General features: G+C 43.9%; 1 protein-coding gene across 1 annotated transcript in view; it reads left to right on the top strand.

Moving 5' to 3' along the window:
• The window catches only part of LY75 (lymphocyte antigen 75), a 185,778-nt gene that overhangs the window by 113,816 nt on the left and 54,418 nt on the right, over nt 1-17,544 (top strand). Inside the window, exons 16-21 of the mRNA XM_088474805.1 lie at nt 1,638-1,758; nt 2,057-2,092; nt 4,163-4,353; nt 4,994-5,052; nt 9,548-9,621; nt 9,713-9,855. Of these exons, the coding sequence (XP_088330931.1) occupies nt 1,638-1,758; nt 2,057-2,092; nt 4,163-4,353; nt 4,994-5,052; nt 9,548-9,621; nt 9,713-9,855 (624 nt within the window). The remainder of the gene's footprint in view (nt 1-1,637; nt 1,759-2,056; nt 2,093-4,162; nt 4,354-4,993; nt 5,053-9,547; nt 9,622-9,712; nt 9,856-17,544) is intronic.

The raw sequence follows: 17,544 nt of genomic DNA, 5'->3' as shown, positions 1-17,544 counted from the left end.
CCCCCTAACTATTAACTCATTCCGTCCCTGACTTGAGGTTTATGAGCCTCCAGTTTTAAGGCAAAACTTCAGTTATCTTATGCAGCATGCCTATGTTCTCTGTGCATCTGCGGGTGTATCTGCATGGGAAACGCTACGTTAGTGTCAGCAGCTGTAACACTTTTACTATTACAGTAAAAAAAACAATTGTCTGCTATTTTTGTTTTTAATTGGCTTCATAGAAGAGGGTTTAAAAAAAAAAAAAAAAAAAAAAATTGGCTGTCAAGGTCACTTCAGTGCATGCCAACATTTTAATGAGCTGCATTGATTGTGGAGCAGGACTGGCAAATATGCACATTGCAAAACTCAGGTATGGATTACTGAGAGTTTATATGGACTAAGCTAACCAACTGGACATGCTAGCAATAGTAACTTATTTACAGGGCTGGATTAAGGGGGGCGTCAGTGTGACCCTGCTAAGAACAGGTTTCCAGAGGCAGCGTGGCTCTGCGTTCTGAATGCAGCAGCACAGTCAGCGCTGCTGCATACAGTGCATAGCGGTTCCTGAGTTCCCTCATCAGTGTCCGTGACACTGATGAAAGGACTAGGGTTGATCCTAGATCCAGGCTGGCAGGGAGCAGCTCTGCTGGGGGTAATCAGCACCGTGGCGGGGAAGGAGCAGTGATTGGGGGGGGGGGGTATAGGCTCCGTGTGCCAGAAGGGGCCCCCCACACTTAGTTGCCCTTGTCGTTATTATCCATGTCATGTTTGGACTGACTATCCAAATACACAGTAAATTGTGGCTTCAGCTAAGGATAATCAGTGAATATTATTATAAACATGTGGTTTTAGAAATATTAGAATTGCTGATACCTGATAAAACAGATATCCTCATATTATTTTGCCATATTTAGAAAATGCTATTGATAATAAGTCTTTTTTTAATACTGTGTATGATATTAAATTAATATTTTTTTAAGATTGTGTAATAAATGTTTATCTGGTGAAACGGATAGCATTCGGGAAGCCGACGGACGTAATCTCGACCGCCGGCTTCCAGACTGTCTAATCCCGGCAGGGGTCCAATGACAGGCGTCGAAATCCCAACGCCTGTCATTAGACCTACATCGGGAGCCCGACACCCGGCCTACCGATCGAAGGGGGGGGGGGGGGGGTGTTAGGTTAGGGGCTCCCGGGGGGGGGGTTTAGGACTAGGCACCCCCCAGGAGGTTAGGATAGGGGAAGGGGGGGTTAGGGTTAGGCACCCCCCCGGGGGTCAGGTTTAGGATAGGGGAAGGGGGGGGTCTAGGGTTAGGCACTTGGGGGTGAGGTTTGGGTTAGGCACCCCTAAGGGAGGGTTAGGGTTTGGGGGTAGAATAGGGTTAGTAAATACTTACCTTTGGACGATCGGGATTTTCACCCCTGCGGCCGGCGGTAAATCATACTGATTCCGTTGAAACAGCTGTCTCTCATATTAGAAGCAGCAGTCTTTCCAGTTTGTTTTCATTGCTTATTGATATTAGTGTCTAGGTGTGTGCTTTTCTATAAGTAACTGGATTGTAGCATGGACATGTACCTTTTCTTCCAGTCTCTGTTTTACTATGTTTATGCTTGTTTTGTGGGTAAATAAATTTCTATTTTGGTTTCTGCATAAACAGATTAATCTACCAAAACGGAGTCTCTGGATGTGGCATGTAGGCCTGATCCAAGAGAGGGAATATAGTTTGAAACCGTTCCACTGTGATGCACGACTTGAGTGGGTGTGTCAGATCCCAAAAGGTAAGTGTTCTGCATGTAAAGATTGGCTGGCACTGTAAATGCCAGTGGGCACTCCTAAAATCTATAACCATTCATCTTGCATATAAAACTGAAATGTGTTTTTTTTGTTTTGTTTTTTAACTCAATTTCACGGTGTGCTAAAACAGATGAGTGTTTAATAATGATTATATAATTTCTCTGCCGAAAAACAACAGGAGTAAAAGGGCATATTTATAAGCATACCTATTCAATCCGTCCCGTCCATATATTTGCATACAATGCCACATGCTAATGTATATATCTTTAAAACTTTTTTTAGGTGATTTACTGAAGAGTCCAGAGTGGTATCAACCAGGTAAGTGCAATGCACATAATACTCTTGATAAAAACACCTACCTGTAGTTTTATACCATTTAATTGTGGAAACACCTATGGGTATATTTACTAAAGTGAGAGTTTTTAGAAGTGGAGATGTTGCCCATAGCAACCAGTCGGATTCTAGCTATTATCTTCTAGAAGGTGCTAGTTAAATGTTAAGTAGAATCCGATTGGTCGCTATGGGCATCATCTCAAATTCTAAAAACTCTCACTTTAATAAATACAGTCAGGTGCATAAATATTGGGACATTGACAGAATTTTCATATTTTGGCCTCTATTCGCCACCACAATGGCTTTGAAATGAAACAAACAAGATATGCTTTAACTGCAGACTATCAGATTTAATTTGAGGGTAATTACATCCAAATCAGGTGAACGGTGTAGGAAGTACAACGGTTTCTATATGTGCCTTCCACTTTTTAAGGGGGCCAAAAGTAATGGGAGAAACTAAACAATCCTAAATCTAACTTTCACTTTTTAATACTTTGTTGCAAATCCTTTGCAGGCAATTACAGCCTGAAGTCTGGAACGCATAGACATCACCAGACGCTGGGTTTCATCCCTGGTGATGCTCTGCCAGGCCTCTACTGCAAATGTCTTCAGTTCTTGCTTGTTCTTGGGGCATTTTCCCTTCAGTTTTGCCTTCATCAAGTGAAATGCATGCTCAATCGGATTCAGGTCAGGGGATTGACTTGGCCATTGCATAACATTCCACTTTTTAGCTTTAAAAAACTCTTTGGTTGCTTTTGCAGTATGCTTTGGGTCATTGTCCATCTGCACTGTGAAGCGCCGTCCAATGAGTTCTGAAGCATTTGACTGAATATGAGCATATAATATTGCCCGAAACACTTCAGAATTAATTCTGCTGCTTTTGTCAGCAGTCACATCATCAATAAACACAAGGGAACCAGTTCCATTGGCAGCCATACATGCCCACGCCATGACACTACCACCACCATGCTTCACTGATGAGATGGTATATTTTGGATCGTGAGCAGTTCCTTTCCTTCTCCATACTCTTCTCTTCCCATCACTCTGGTAGAAGTTGATCTTTGTCTCATCTGTCCATAGGGTGTTGTTCCAGAACTGTAATGGCTTTTTTAGATGTTGTTTGGCAAACTCTAATCTGGTCTTCCTGTTTTTGTGGCTCACCAATGGTTTACATCTTGTGGTGAACCCTCTATATTCACTCTTGTGAAGTCTTCTCTTGATTGTTGACTTTGACACATATACACCTACCTCCTGGAGAGTGTTCTTGATTTGGCCAACTGTTGTGGAGGGGTTTTTCTTCACCAGGGAAATAATTCTTCTGTCATCCAGCACAGTTGTTTTCCGTGGTATTCCGGGTCTTTTGGTGTTGCTGAGCTCTCCGGTGCGTTCTTTCTTTTTAAGAATGTTCCAAACAGTTGATTTGGCCACACCTAATGTTTTTGCTATCTCTCTGATGTTTTTTTTTTTTTTTTTTTTCAGCCTAATGATGGCTTGCTTCACTGATAGTGACAGCTCTTTGGATCTCATATTGAGAGTCCACAGCAACTGATTCCATATGCAAATGTCACACCTTGAATCAACTCCAGACCTTTTACCTGCTTAATTGATAATGAAATAAAGAGGAAATAGCCCACACCTGTCCATGAAATAGCTTTTGAGTTGATAGTCCCATTACTTTTGGCCCCTTAAAAAGTGGGAGGCACATATAGAACTGTTGTAATTCCTACACCGTTCACCTGATTTGGATGTAATTACCCTCAAATTAAATCTGAAAGTCTGCATTTAAAGCACATCTTGTTTGTTTCATTTCAAAGCCATTGTGGTGGTGAATAGAGGCCAAAATATGAAAATTCTGTCAATGTCCCAATATTTATGGACCTGACTGTATACCCCCTATAGTAGATGAATATATTTACAATTGCAGACAGTAGATGAATACTTCTTGGAGTGTTTTTTCTCTCCCAAATTAGTTATTAGTTCCGAAGTATTCTGTAACATTTCATTTTACTTATGTTTTCATGCATATTACACTTTCATTTATCTCTGGTCTTTTAGAGTGGAGACTTAAAATGGGCCCTCCAGTCGTTATAGAAGGTGGTGAATATTGGTTTGTGTCAGATACAAAGCTTAGCTCCAAGGAAGCTGCGTTGTACTGTGCCAGCAATGGCAGCAAGTTGGCAACTATAGATTCTTTCACCCTACAGATGGCCATACAGGAACACCTAAAGAAAAGAGGAGAACCTTCGGTAAATGTTTGTCCCGGGATATTTTATTGTCCTGACTGCTTGCCCGCAGCTTGGAGTTTGTTATATTCGTCATCTTAAATTTAGATATGATGGGGCTATGGGTCATCTTCTGTCCTATAGTCCTAAAAAAAAAGAAGTGCTTATATAAAATCATATTTATAAATACTATATACTTACTTTGGGGTTACTTACTTACCCGGTAGTCAGTGTTTCTACAGTCCACAGCTGCTCTGTATTTTAAGCCAACACTAGTGTCATTAAAGCTGCTTCTCATTAAATTTACTATTCCTGCATAGTAACATTCATATTGTTATTAAGCTTCATGAACTTCACCCATAACTGTGTATCTATGGAGGAATATTTATTCCATATGTAATATGTAAATGACAGCGTTAAAGCTGTGCAATGACCAGACATCTCTGTGCCTGGCCAGGCAGCCCCCCACCCCTTTCCACACTAATCTCTATAGAACACCTGCATATACCCCCTGCTATAACTACCCTGACTTTAATGTGCAAATACAGTACGCTGAAACATTCACACATATGAGACCTAGCCAGTGCTTTTAGGGTTTGACAGCATTTATAATTTGTAGGTAAAATAATTATATGCTCAGACCACTCTTTTTGACTCTCGGCAGCTACAATCGTTGTTTCAAAAGTGGTGGATAAAGGCTTTGAATTTCAGAAGTCACCGGCCGTAAGTGCACATTGCATACATCGTCTGAAACATAAAAACATGCTTCTTGCTTGAGTTTTTGTGTGAGCATCACATCTATATATAATTTATATATGTAGCTAACGCTGCTCCTCACCTCTATGGGGGGAATTCAAGTATGTTGAGCACCGGCGCCCACTAGATGGCGCTCAACGCCTGCGTTGACATGTCTATTCGCAGCCCCCCGAGCTGGCGAGCAGAAATGACCAAAAGGTGACCCGTTTGAGCACTCAAATGGGACTTTTTGTGGCTGCGACAATGTTCGTCATTTTGACGGGCTGCTAACTAGTTTTCATCATAACTGTAATGACTTTTGCCACTGGTTTGTTTCTGTAATTATTGAAATGATTATTTAAATGTCATTTTTTATTTGGCTTTTTATACATTTAACTCCTTTGCAACCCTGTGTTGAATTTTTTCTTTTTTGTAAGGAGGGGGTCTGGCCACACCTTTCCGGTTTGGCCATGCCCCCTCCCCCCCACACTACCAATCCCCCTGAGGGTTCTATGTACTAAGTCTTGGAGAGAGATAAAGTACCAACCAATACGTTACAGCACAGCAGCTGCAGTGCAAGTTATTGGGGGCCCGGCGGCTGTTTTCCCGTCACAGCAGCAAGCCCATACAAAGAGACTCTCCTGTTGGCAGTGCCTCATGGGATTTGTAGTTTATCTCTTACTGCTCAGAGTCTGAGCAGTAAAAGTCCATGCCACTCCTGATCCTTGTCTGGCCAGTCGGGTGCCTCGGGTTGATAGCTGACTGTATGTGGCTGCCGCGGCCTGGTCCCGGCTGGTGCCTGCAGCTCCTCCCGTGACTGGCCTCTGCTCTGGAGCTGGTCCTGCAACGCCCCCTAAACTCCGGGGCACGTGTCCGGCCTCGGCACACCCCTGTTTCTGGGATGCAGGCCATCTCCACCCCGTACCTGTCCCCAAACGGCCACAGTCAGTAAATTAGACTGCGGGCGACAACGTGGGACTCCTCCTGCACATGCACAGAACAGCTCATGAGCATGCCCAGTCAGCCCACCATCTGGGATGTATGCAACCATTGGGTTTACGTACATCTCTTAATCAGGCCCTATGTTTGTAATATGCATTATATAACTCTGTATAAGAAATCCAGTTTATATATACAGACTGGATAATAATGTTAAATAATGTTGTTTTATACAATATCTCTTATAGAGGATAGGTATAGTCTGGGTTTTCAGTATTGATTGTGCACTACTCCTTGCAGAGTTAGACATCACCAAGTATACCTCTTCCAGTTATCTACTTATTGTGCATTATCTAGAATATTTGTATTTAAAGCCTAGTTACTGAACCAGGTGATTGCATTACTGACTTTGCGTCCTTCTGATTCTGATAGTCCTCTCCACTTCCTGGATGTTTCTCTGGTGTTGCGGGTTTATGTGGATTGGACCGTGCTGGTTGGGAAGTTGGACAGTCTCTTAGTTCTATATGACGCTCACTGGGGGGGCGGAGGGGGCGGACCGACCTGCCTCAAGTAGTCTGTGGCACCCTTGTCCACTTTTGCTATTGTGTCTTATGTCTCTTTTTGGGTTAGCCTATGCATCACCCTATCCGGACGCTTTCTCCTTTGGCTATGAGTGCTACTTGGGGCAACATGGAAGGGTGCCTCAGTTGAGCATCCGTGCTGGGCGGCTACTTGGTCCTTCACAACATTTTATTGGTTCCACAAATGCTAGTTTTGGGTGTAAGGTTTTGCACATGGCTTGACATCAGGGGGAGGTTAGGTGGTGGGGGGGTTCTATTTAAACCTTCAACCAAAAATGACCAGTTAAGTAATAAATAGAAATACATTTTATTTTATCATTAAACCATATTGCATAGCAGATTATTCATACACGTAATTTAGATAGCATTTAGAATATCAACCTTTTACTCAACCAGACACACCCCAGAACAAAAGGACACAAGTGATAACAATTTTAAAAAATTATATATATATATGTATAGGATGAAATAAACTTCTCACCGTCTATGGGTGCTGCGGCAGGCTAATGCTTAAATAAGCATGAGATCCCACGCTCAGCAGTTCGGCACCACCGCAAGGAGTTTATAATGTCCAAAAGTGCTGTCAGAAATTGTCGTCCTTTGGTCTCACATATGCAGTCCATTGCAACGCGTTTCAGATTGTATGATCCTTCTTCAGGCAAAGATAGCATTGTGAGAGATAAAGTTCAGTTTAAATACACCAATAGGAGTATTCCTACAGGTATCAGCCCGCTCAAATCACTCCCGATAAACCGGAAGTCACATGCGTTCCAGTTATCGGAACCGGAAGTTGTGTTCCAAAAAAAGAAAAAGCCGGAAGTTGCTCCACGGCCATCTTAGAAGTGTTGCATTCCATAGGCGATGCCAAGGATATCCATATTATCTCACACTTCCTATCTTTCAGTGTTCCTCATGGATAACTGTGATAAAGTTCCCGGATGCGGCGGCCATTTTCTTGTAGTCTTAGTCACCTTAATGGTGAATTCCTTACATTAAGTTCTAATATATAATCTTTTTATCTTTCTTTTTCTTTTTTATGTCAAATGGGTATGGTGTACTTCCCACTGGTTATAGGGATGGACTCTATCGGAATACGAAGTACGATATAGTTTTATCTGGTAGGAATGTTTATCACCTAAATACCCTGAATATTTCATCCCATTGGATTATATTATTATGGAATTTAAAGTATAAATATTAGAACTTAATGTAAGGAATTCACCATTAAGGTGACTAAGACTACAAGAAAATGGCCACCGCGTCCGGGAACTTTGTCACCGTTATCCATGAGGAACACTGAAAGATAGGAAGTGTGAGATAATATGGATATCCTTGGCATCGCCTATGGAATGCAACAATTCTAAGATGGACGCGGAGAAACTTCCGGTTCCGGCCTTTGGAACGCATACAACTTCCGGTAATTGGAACGCATGTGACTTCCAGTTTATCGGGAGTGATTTGAGCGGGTTGATACACCAATAGCAGTATTCCTACAGGTATTTAAACTGAACTTTTTCTCTCACAATGCTATCTTTGCCTGAAGAAGGATCATATGATCTGAAACGCGTTGCAATGGACTGCATGTGAGGACAATTTCTGACAGCACTTTTGGACATTATAAACTCCCTGCGGTGGTGCCGAACTGCTGAGCGTGGGATCTCATGCTTATTTAAGCATTAGCCCGCCGCAGCACCCATAGACGGTGAGGAGCTGATTCAGAATTTAACTCTACCTATAATTGTATTTCATTTTTTATGTGAATTGTTTGTCACTTGTGCTTGTTTAAATAAATTTTTAGCCCGATTTATGGGGTAATTATCAAAGCATCAAGTACTTTGGAATAATTCTAGTACCATAGAGCACTTAAATGCATTACAAGTTTTTATGCTATTTAATCAACATTCCTTATCTCAAGGAGCGCCAATTAGGTAACATTACCATTTGTATCCATTTAGATTTTATTGAAGGTGGTGTTTCTTCAATTTATGGTACCTAAGGCAGCACCTTTTGGTATTTTATGCGCTATATAGATTTTACTTGTTCACTTTCTCTCAGCACTACAGAAAGTTGGAGGGAAATCTATCAGCGATATCTTTTGTTGTGCAGGTTGTACCATGTGTATGCAGCATAAAGGTGCGTATACACGTAGAGATCTGTCAGCGATGCGATATCGCTGATGGATCGTTACGCACCCTCCCTGGTATGCTGGATGGTCAATATCGATCATCCAGCACACCAACTACTTACCGACAGCTCGCGGGTCCCTATAGTAACTTGCTCGATATTGAGCAAGTTGACGGGCATGCACGGCCGATGGACGATATCGCTATCGTCCATACGTGGCCGAGCATCGCTGGTCGAAGGTAAGTTGGTAGGGACCATTTGAAAGGTAACGATATCGTTCAAATCTTCCTTTTAAATCGCTACGCTTTTGTCTCATATCTTGAAGAGTATTTATTTACATATTGTTAGTGCTGTCCAAATATGGGAGTGACCATTTTTATTTACCTGCGTAGTGGGAACAGATTAAGGGGCTGGTTCATATGTTGAATATGCGCTTGTTTGCAGTAAGGTATTTTACATGAATAGGATCGCGAATGCTCAGAAAATGAGTGCGCGAGAATGCAGAGCCCATGGTATTATGATTGCATCTACACTTCCGAACATAGTGGCGGATAGGGAGTGTTAAAGGGTGTTCTCATGAAGGCAAAGTTCAGTAAGGGTGTTTTCATGCAAGCAGGGCCCATGCAGACTGGCACGTAAGCGTATACACACCTGCATTTGCCCTAACTGAGCTCATGTGAGAACTCTTCTGCCTCTTTGGTCCTCAGGATTGATGCGCCCAGATTGTGTACAAGTCTCACAATATACAGTACGCTACGTAAACGGACATACCATCAATCACTAAGTGAGAGTATACTGTACATTTGGAAAGAATCTTACTTCTCTTTCTCTTTCTCTAGCTACGCACTTTTCCGGGTCTATAACACAGGTTTCAGTGACTGCTCTTATATTTCGGGACTAAGCTATTTACCAGGTGAGTGTGCTGGAGGGTTTGATTGGTTGCTATTAGTGGTGTAATGCGAGTGTTGGTGACTTAATCCATTTGGACTTTTTACCTCTCACAGAGTCATTTCATCCCATTAACTGCAACGAAAGACTCCCATTTATATGTAAAAGTGATAACGTTTCCCTCCTGGAGATAGTGAGCACCAAAATAAACACCTCATCTGGAGGCTGCCCTGCAAATTGGACCTCATTTGGAAACCAGGTACTAAATGAAATACAGGGTTACCTATTACCTGCCATCAATATTTATGGTGTAAATACGGATTTGTAAAGATTGTAAATCTAGTAGTAAATAAAGGGGCTATCCAGTCTGGACAAGCCTTTACTGATTCACACGTGACTCCTCTGCCACCTTCCAGAGGGCTGCGAATAAGCTGTTGGAGCTTTATAGTGTACAATATTGTAATATACTTCTTGGATTGGGAATCACATCTGCCTAACAGGAAAGCCGTCTTAAGGTCATCGAAAACTACAGGATTGGTGCTCATCCCAGTGGGCAGTGGCCACATATTTGTACTGTGTTTTGGACCAAGGTTAGGTCAAGGCACTGGTAGATACGGTAGAGTCAGTAAAACAGTGGCCTAAAAGGAAAACCCAACTATGCAATTTTTCTGGGTTTATCTGGTTACTGCAGAAGGAAACTATTTTACCACTATGGCTGCAGCATTGACTGAGATGTTAAACAGAGAAGTGCCCAGATCGCTAGTTTGGTCTGATACCCGGAAAACTGTTTGTTTGTTTTTTTTGTTTTTTGTTTCGTTTTTTTCTTTGATCTTCTCGTACAAGGTTGAACTGACCCACAGAGGTACAGGGGAAGTCCTCAGTAGGCCCCACCACTTGCTCTAATGTCAGGTTCCAGACTGTGCACTGGAAAAATACATTGTTGCTCCATTAGATTAGTTGCATGGTCTCTAATGCCTGTCCAAGCCTCTATAGGGGCTGGCATCATGCCCTGTGGTAACGGACCATACCCCAAAGCATGGGCCCCTACCACTGCATTCCCCCGGTGAGCCCTTCATGCTCCAGTCTGTCACTGTACTCGTATTCAGTCCCGCAAGCCCCAGATTTTGGTTGTAAGTTTTTCCTCCAAGTGGATGTCTCATTTGTGGGATTGGATATTAGAGATGTGATGGAAAACCCAGTTTTGTACCGGAACCATAAGCTGCTTACTATAAATCAAAGTATGCTACAATAGGTAAAGAGTGTCTAATGATAATGTAAGCTACGGAGACCCTTATGTACGACCTGCTAGGGAGAGAATTTTGTGCCAAACATCACGTCTAAACTGACCAGACTACGGTGTGTAAATCCTGTGGAGCACAGATGGGGCTTGATGTATCAAGCAGTGAAAAGTGTGGAGAAGTGTCCCATAGTGACCAATTTGCATTGATGTAGCATTTATCAAGAACACTATTGCTGCAGTCACGCCAAACAGCCTCTCTCAGTGTGCCAGGTCTCGTGCGACTAAGGTTCCCATGCGCTGCGACTAAGACGCACCAGGAAACTGCACTGATTAATGTGATATGCAACACTTGTATATCTCTGTGCGACTGTATATGAATCTGTATACGAAGTGCTACGATGCAGCGGGCACGGGTTTTCTTCCACGCCAAGTTCCAGTGCGCTTCATTTACAGACTCTGGGCCTAATTCAGAGCTGTACGCAAACCGGATGGTTTGCACATAAATCAGATGTTAGAAGATTTGCGCATAGCACAACATCTGCACTTCGCCTGTGAACATCTCCTTCTGCGAGCTCGCTTGCGGTGCCCAGGCTGATTGACAGGCTGCGGCTGTATGGGGGGGCGGCATCAAACAGCGACCCAGAAAACAGGACGGCATGCTGAAGCCAGGTGTTGAGTCCACTGGCTTTAGCTGCGTGAAACCACCGACCATCCTGAGTAACTCAGTTGACCGATGGTCGCACAAAGTGATCCGATGGCTGCATCCACGGACACAGCTGCGGATCACAGAAGCCGGCAGGAGGTGTCTATTTACCCAAGGCACCTCCTGCGGCATTTATTGCACAGTAGCTGCATCCACCCATGCAGCTTCTGTGCTAATAGCGTACAACTTTAAATTAGGCCCTCCGTCGCACACAGATCTACAAGTGTCTTATATCAAATGAATCAGTGTAGTCTCCTGGTGCATATTATTCGTATGGCATTGCAACTAGAACTCATTTTCGGACGAATAAGACGCCCGGCACAACCAGATTCGCACAGTAGCTGGTGGCTCACTTATGTCTTGCGCCGCATTGGGGTATTGAGGCTAGGTGTATGAACCCACATCTGTACATTCTATTAAATGAGCGGTAGAAGCTTATTGGTTGCTATGGGTAACTTCTCAACTGGTTCACTTCTCCACTGCTTGATACATCAACCACATGGTAAGATTACGTTTACAAGGGCTGATAGAAAATGAGACTGCCTCTGTTTTCCTGTCCCTTAGGTTGACGTGGCAACACTATGCTGGTTGTTGTGAAGCTCATACAATGATGTGTCTGAACCTGCAGTTGGACTGCCGTAGTCGTCTTTGTTTGGTCACAGCGAGTGGAAGATCTTCGTACGTTTCGCATTGGCGGATGAGGTAGACGTGTCTGTGAGATTACGTCAGAGATGTGTGATTGAATTTTGTGTTAAACTTGGAAAAAGCGTAAATGAAACTCATGAAATGTTACAGCAAACATACGGTGGAGAAACCATTAGCCGAGCTGCAGTATTTTGGTGGCGGAAGCACGTCAAAGAGGGTAATATATGTGACTGACGAAGCGCGTTCTGGGAGACCATCCACCGCTGTTACAGATGTCAACATTGGCAAAGCTGCGGAGATGTTGCAAAATGACAGAAGGATAACTTTACGTGAACTTTTGGCTTCACTTGGCACCTCATTCAAACGGGTTCAGCATATTGTGACAAATAAACTGAAAATGCTTCACGTGTGTGCCAGGTGGGTACCCAGAAATCTCACAGAAGAGCAGATGTGACGATGAGTTGAATCGTGCAAGAACACTGTTCGAATGTCGGAGAGGATACCCGATGTCCTGACATCGATTGTGACGTGTGATGTATCGTGGATTTGTCATTATGATCCGCAATCCAAACAGTCCAGTGTGTGGAAACATTTCTGTTTTTCCAAGTTTAACACAAAATTCAATCACACATTTCTGACGTAATCTCACAGACAGGTCTTCCTCATCTGCCATGACGAAACGTACTGTAGATATGTACCCTGCTAGGACCCAGCAGGAGGAGACTTTCCATGGGGCTATGCATGCTGGGAGGGAGTTCCTGTTTGTGCTCAGTTCAGTTACTGATGTTATTTGAAGTAAATGGTTATGGTACACTCCTGAGTCTTATCTGATATACAACACATCTACATGGTGACAGAAGTGGGATACCATGGTTCAAGGACTCCGTCACATCGACCCCCTTGTGTTTGATGAAACTATATCTGACAGATGGGTGCAGTTCAGGAGAGAATGGGCTGTGTACCGCATGGCTGGACTGTCCGAAAAATCAAAGCAGGTACAAACATACACATTGCTTAATCTGGCTGGTGCATAGGCAGTCACTAAAGCAGACACATTCACATATGCAGAAGGAGAAAACAAAGAAGACCCAGATGTATTAAGTGCAAAGTTTGATGAGATTTGTATGCCTGTAAAAAATGTCATAATGGACAGACACAGATTCAACTCCACGAACCAGAACACTGGGGAAAATATACAGTCATACGTGTCCACCCTGAAACTATTGGCAAACAAATGTAACTTTGGAGCAATAACTGATGAGCTGATCTGAGACTGTATCGTATGTGGTACCCGTAGTGACGCAGTACGTGCACACTTACTACGAGATAAGGATCTAACCTTAAACTCCGCCATTCACATCTGCATGCTGCATGAGAAATCAGAACAGGCCACAAAAGAGTTACGGAGGGAGGCTGAAATATGCAGTGTACAGCGCACACAAACGCAATACAGGCCATGCTACAACTGTGGGGGACACCAAGCATTTGCGCGGGAGATGTGTCCTGCCTTTAACAAACGCTGCAATAAGCTTAACCACTTTGCAAAGTTTTGCAGATCCAGACAAACCGTGACACACAGTGAACCACAGGTAGGCAGACAGATGCATAAAGTTAACCATGTGGGCACGGAGTCAACAGCGCATACCGATGAGACAGTATATTGTGAAAGTGTTGCTCTAATTGCAAACCAAGGAGAGATTTTCACTAACTTATGTGATAAAAAGAGTGGCAATACATTGAAGATTAAAATTGACACTAGTGCCAAATGCAACGTGATGTCCAGAACTCTGCTACACAAAACCAGCCGCAAGCAACAATAGATCACACAGACACTGTAAATTTAGTTGCATATGGGGGTCATATTATCAAGACTGTGGGCACCACCACCATCGAATATACATGTGCACTGTTGCTATTCCACATAGTAGATAGTGACGTTAGGCCATTGCTTGGACTGCCTAACAGCGTGCGCCTTGGGTTGATACATTTGGCGTCTGAAGTACACATGATACAACAAGACAGCCCACAGTTCCGTGACTTCAAGGATTTATTCACATGTGACACCATCGGCAAACTACCCGTCATATACCACATGTGTTTAGATGAATCTGTCATCCCTACAGTGTGTGCACCCCAGAGGGTTCCAATCGCCATGAAGGATAAGGTCCTTGCTGAGTTAGAGCGCATGACTGCGCTTGGTGTCATAGCCCCTATTGAAGAAGCGACCCAGTAGGTATCTGCAATGGTTGCTGCTATAAAAAAAGATGGGACTGTCAGGATTTGCATAGACCCTGTACACCTTCAATAAAGCGCTGCTGACCCAGCCACCCATTGAGAACAGTAGAACAAGTCATTGCTGACATGCCAGAAGCCAAGATCTTCAGCACATTAGATGCCAAATGTGGGTTTTGGCAAATCCCATTAGACAAAGAATCGTCACTCCTCACTGCTTTTATGACACCAGCTGGGAGATATATCTTTCTACGCATGCCATATGGATTGACTACTGGCAGTGAAGTGTTTCAACGGTGTATGGAACAACTGTTTGCTGGATACCACTGTGAGATTATAGTTGATGACATCCTCATCTGGGGCCGTACTATGCAAGAGCATGACGAGCGTCTACGCCAGGTATTGGACAGAATACATGCTATCAACTTAAAGCTCAACTCAGATAAGTGCAGATTCAGAGTGGCTGAAGTCCCATACGTGGGTCAACTCCTCACTAATCATGGTGTTAAACCCGACCCTGACAAAACGGCAGCCAACCGGCACATGCCTTTGTCTGTGGACAAACTTAGCCTCCAACACTTCTTAGGGATGACTAACTACCTGTCAAAATTCATCCCCACGTACAGTGAGATCACTGCACCCCTGCGGCATCTTCACCAAGATACGGAGGGGTGTTGGTTGGAACAGCACCAGGCCGCGGTGTCAAAATTTAAATGTATACTCACCAGCCCTCCTATTCTGCAATACTTCAATGTACACTAACCGGTGGTGATCTCAGCTGACGCCTCACAGCACGAGCTGGGTGCAGTTTGCCTCTAGAACAATGGACCAATTGCTTTTCATTCCAGGGCTCTGACAGACACAGAATCGCGTTATGTGCAGATCGAAAAAGAGCTGTTGGCTTTGGTATTTGCTTGCCACAAAGTCCATGATTTCACCTACGGGCGGCCGGTCACCGTCGAAACTGACCACCAACCGCTCATTACCATCCTGCGAAAGCCCCTGCACAATGCATCTGCCCGTATTCAAAGGATGATGCTCAAATTACAGAGGTACCACCTAGACGTCGTCTCCAAGCGTGGCAAAGAAATGTTCGTAGCTGATGCCCTCTCCAGAGAGTTCCTACCCCATCCTGCTCCGCTGCAGGTTGATGATGACTATGATGTAATGACTCTGCAATTCCTGTCCTCTGCCCGAATGGAGGAGCTGCATACAGAATCTTTGGTGGATGAGTTATGTCAATGCCTTTCTCAGGTTATCCTGCGAGGCTGGCCACAGTCTTCCAGGGAGCTACCCCAAGTCTTATGCCCATTCTTTGCCATGCGAGATGAGTTAGCACTATCAGATGGGATTGTTTTGCAAGGTCAGAGATTTGTTATACCCTACACATTGCAAATGTACTACACCAAGCAACTGCACAAAGTCCACCCTGGTCTGGAGGCCACGAAGCACAGGGCCAGGGAACTGCTCTATTGATCTACCATGTTTCATGATCTAGAGAAGGAGGTTTCTGTTTGCGGCCCTTCATGTACACCAACCTAAAGAGCCGCTGCATCCGCATAACATACCAGACCTTCCCTGGTTTGTCACTGCTGCTGATGTTTTTGTATGGAGGGGGGTATAAGGAGTACCTGGTTCTTGTAGACTCTTACTCAGGATGGTTTGAAATCGATCACTTAACCACTGTTACCAGCACCACCATAATTTACCAAGCTCAAACAGCACTTTTCCACACATGGAATACCTCAGAAACTCATTACAGACAATGCCACACAGTTCACAAGTAGGGATGTGCAGGCTCGGATAGGTTCGAGTTTGCACGCCGAGCTCGGATTTCTCCCTCCAAAAAACAGGACTCAGAAAGAGCAAAACGTCATCTTGCATGGACAAACATCATTATTCCTGGACAGAATGATGATGTTTGTCCAACTAAGATGACGTTTTGACTCTTTCTGAGTCCCGTTTTTTGGAGGGAAAAATCCGAACTCTGTGTGCAAACTCGAACCTATCCGAGCCTGCACATCCCTATTCACAAGCAATGAATTCAAGCTGTTTGTTTGTACTTGGGATTTCACACACATCACCAGCAGTCCACTATATCCCCAATCCATTGGACTCGCAGAAAGAGCTGTTCATTCCACCAAGCATCTGTTAGAGAAATGCGCACGAGACCAGACCCACATTTGTCTGGCACTCCTTAACTTACATAACATACCGTGAGATGGATTACCATCCCTTGCCCAATGGTTGTTATCACGTCGCACCAGAACCCAAATCCCAATTACCAAACAACAATTACAGCCTCAATTACAGACACAAGTGCAGGCAGCACTGGTTACTAAGCGTATGTCTAATAAAAGGAATTATGACCGTATAGCACACGCTCTCCCTCTGTTAGTCCCAGGACAAGCTGTTCGACTACAGACCGCTCGAGGATATGACAAACTTGCTACTGTTCTACAGGAAGCCGACCAGCCCAACAGCTATGTTGTTCAAGCAGATGGAGTTGTGTATGAGCGTAATCGTCGCCACCTCCTGAGTGCACCTGAAGAGACTATTACTGCACCCAATGTAACAGTGGACAGCACAAACTCCTATCGCATCACACCAAGCCCGGAGTTGTCAGAACCTGTGGCTTACTCAATTGATAATGAACCGCCATCTGACTCAACGGCACCAACAGATATCCCTTGCAATGACCAGGCTCCCATTCTGAACATGTATACCACCAAGTCAGGACGCGTATGCAGGCCCAATTCCCGATTCCGGGATTATGTCACATAAACTTCCACACCAATTCTCTCTCCTTTCATTATTCTCTTTTTATTGTGTTACCTCTTCTCTATCATCTTTATGAAGGGAGGGATGTAGCTATGTATCCTGCTAGGACCCCAGCAGGAGGAGACTTTCCATGGGGCTATGCATGCTTGGAGGGAGTTCCTGTTTGTGCTCAGTTCAGTTACTGATGTTATTTGAAGTAAATGTGTTATGCTGCACTCCTGAGTCTTATCTGATTTACAACACATCTACACGTACTAAGAACTTCCACTTGCTGTGACCAAACAAAGAAGACTACGGCAGTGCAACCACAGGATCAGACACATCGATGTATGAGCTTCACAAACATC

Source organism: Taudactylus pleione, unplaced genomic scaffold (genome assembly GCF_031769625.1).
Source record: "Taudactylus pleione unplaced genomic scaffold, aTauple2 ptg000156l, whole genome shotgun sequence".
NCBI lineage: Eukaryota > Metazoa > Chordata > Amphibia > Anura > Myobatrachidae > Taudactylus > Taudactylus pleione.
Note: the sequence above shows the minus strand (reverse complement) of the source record. Positions and strands in the feature narration are given on the sequence as shown.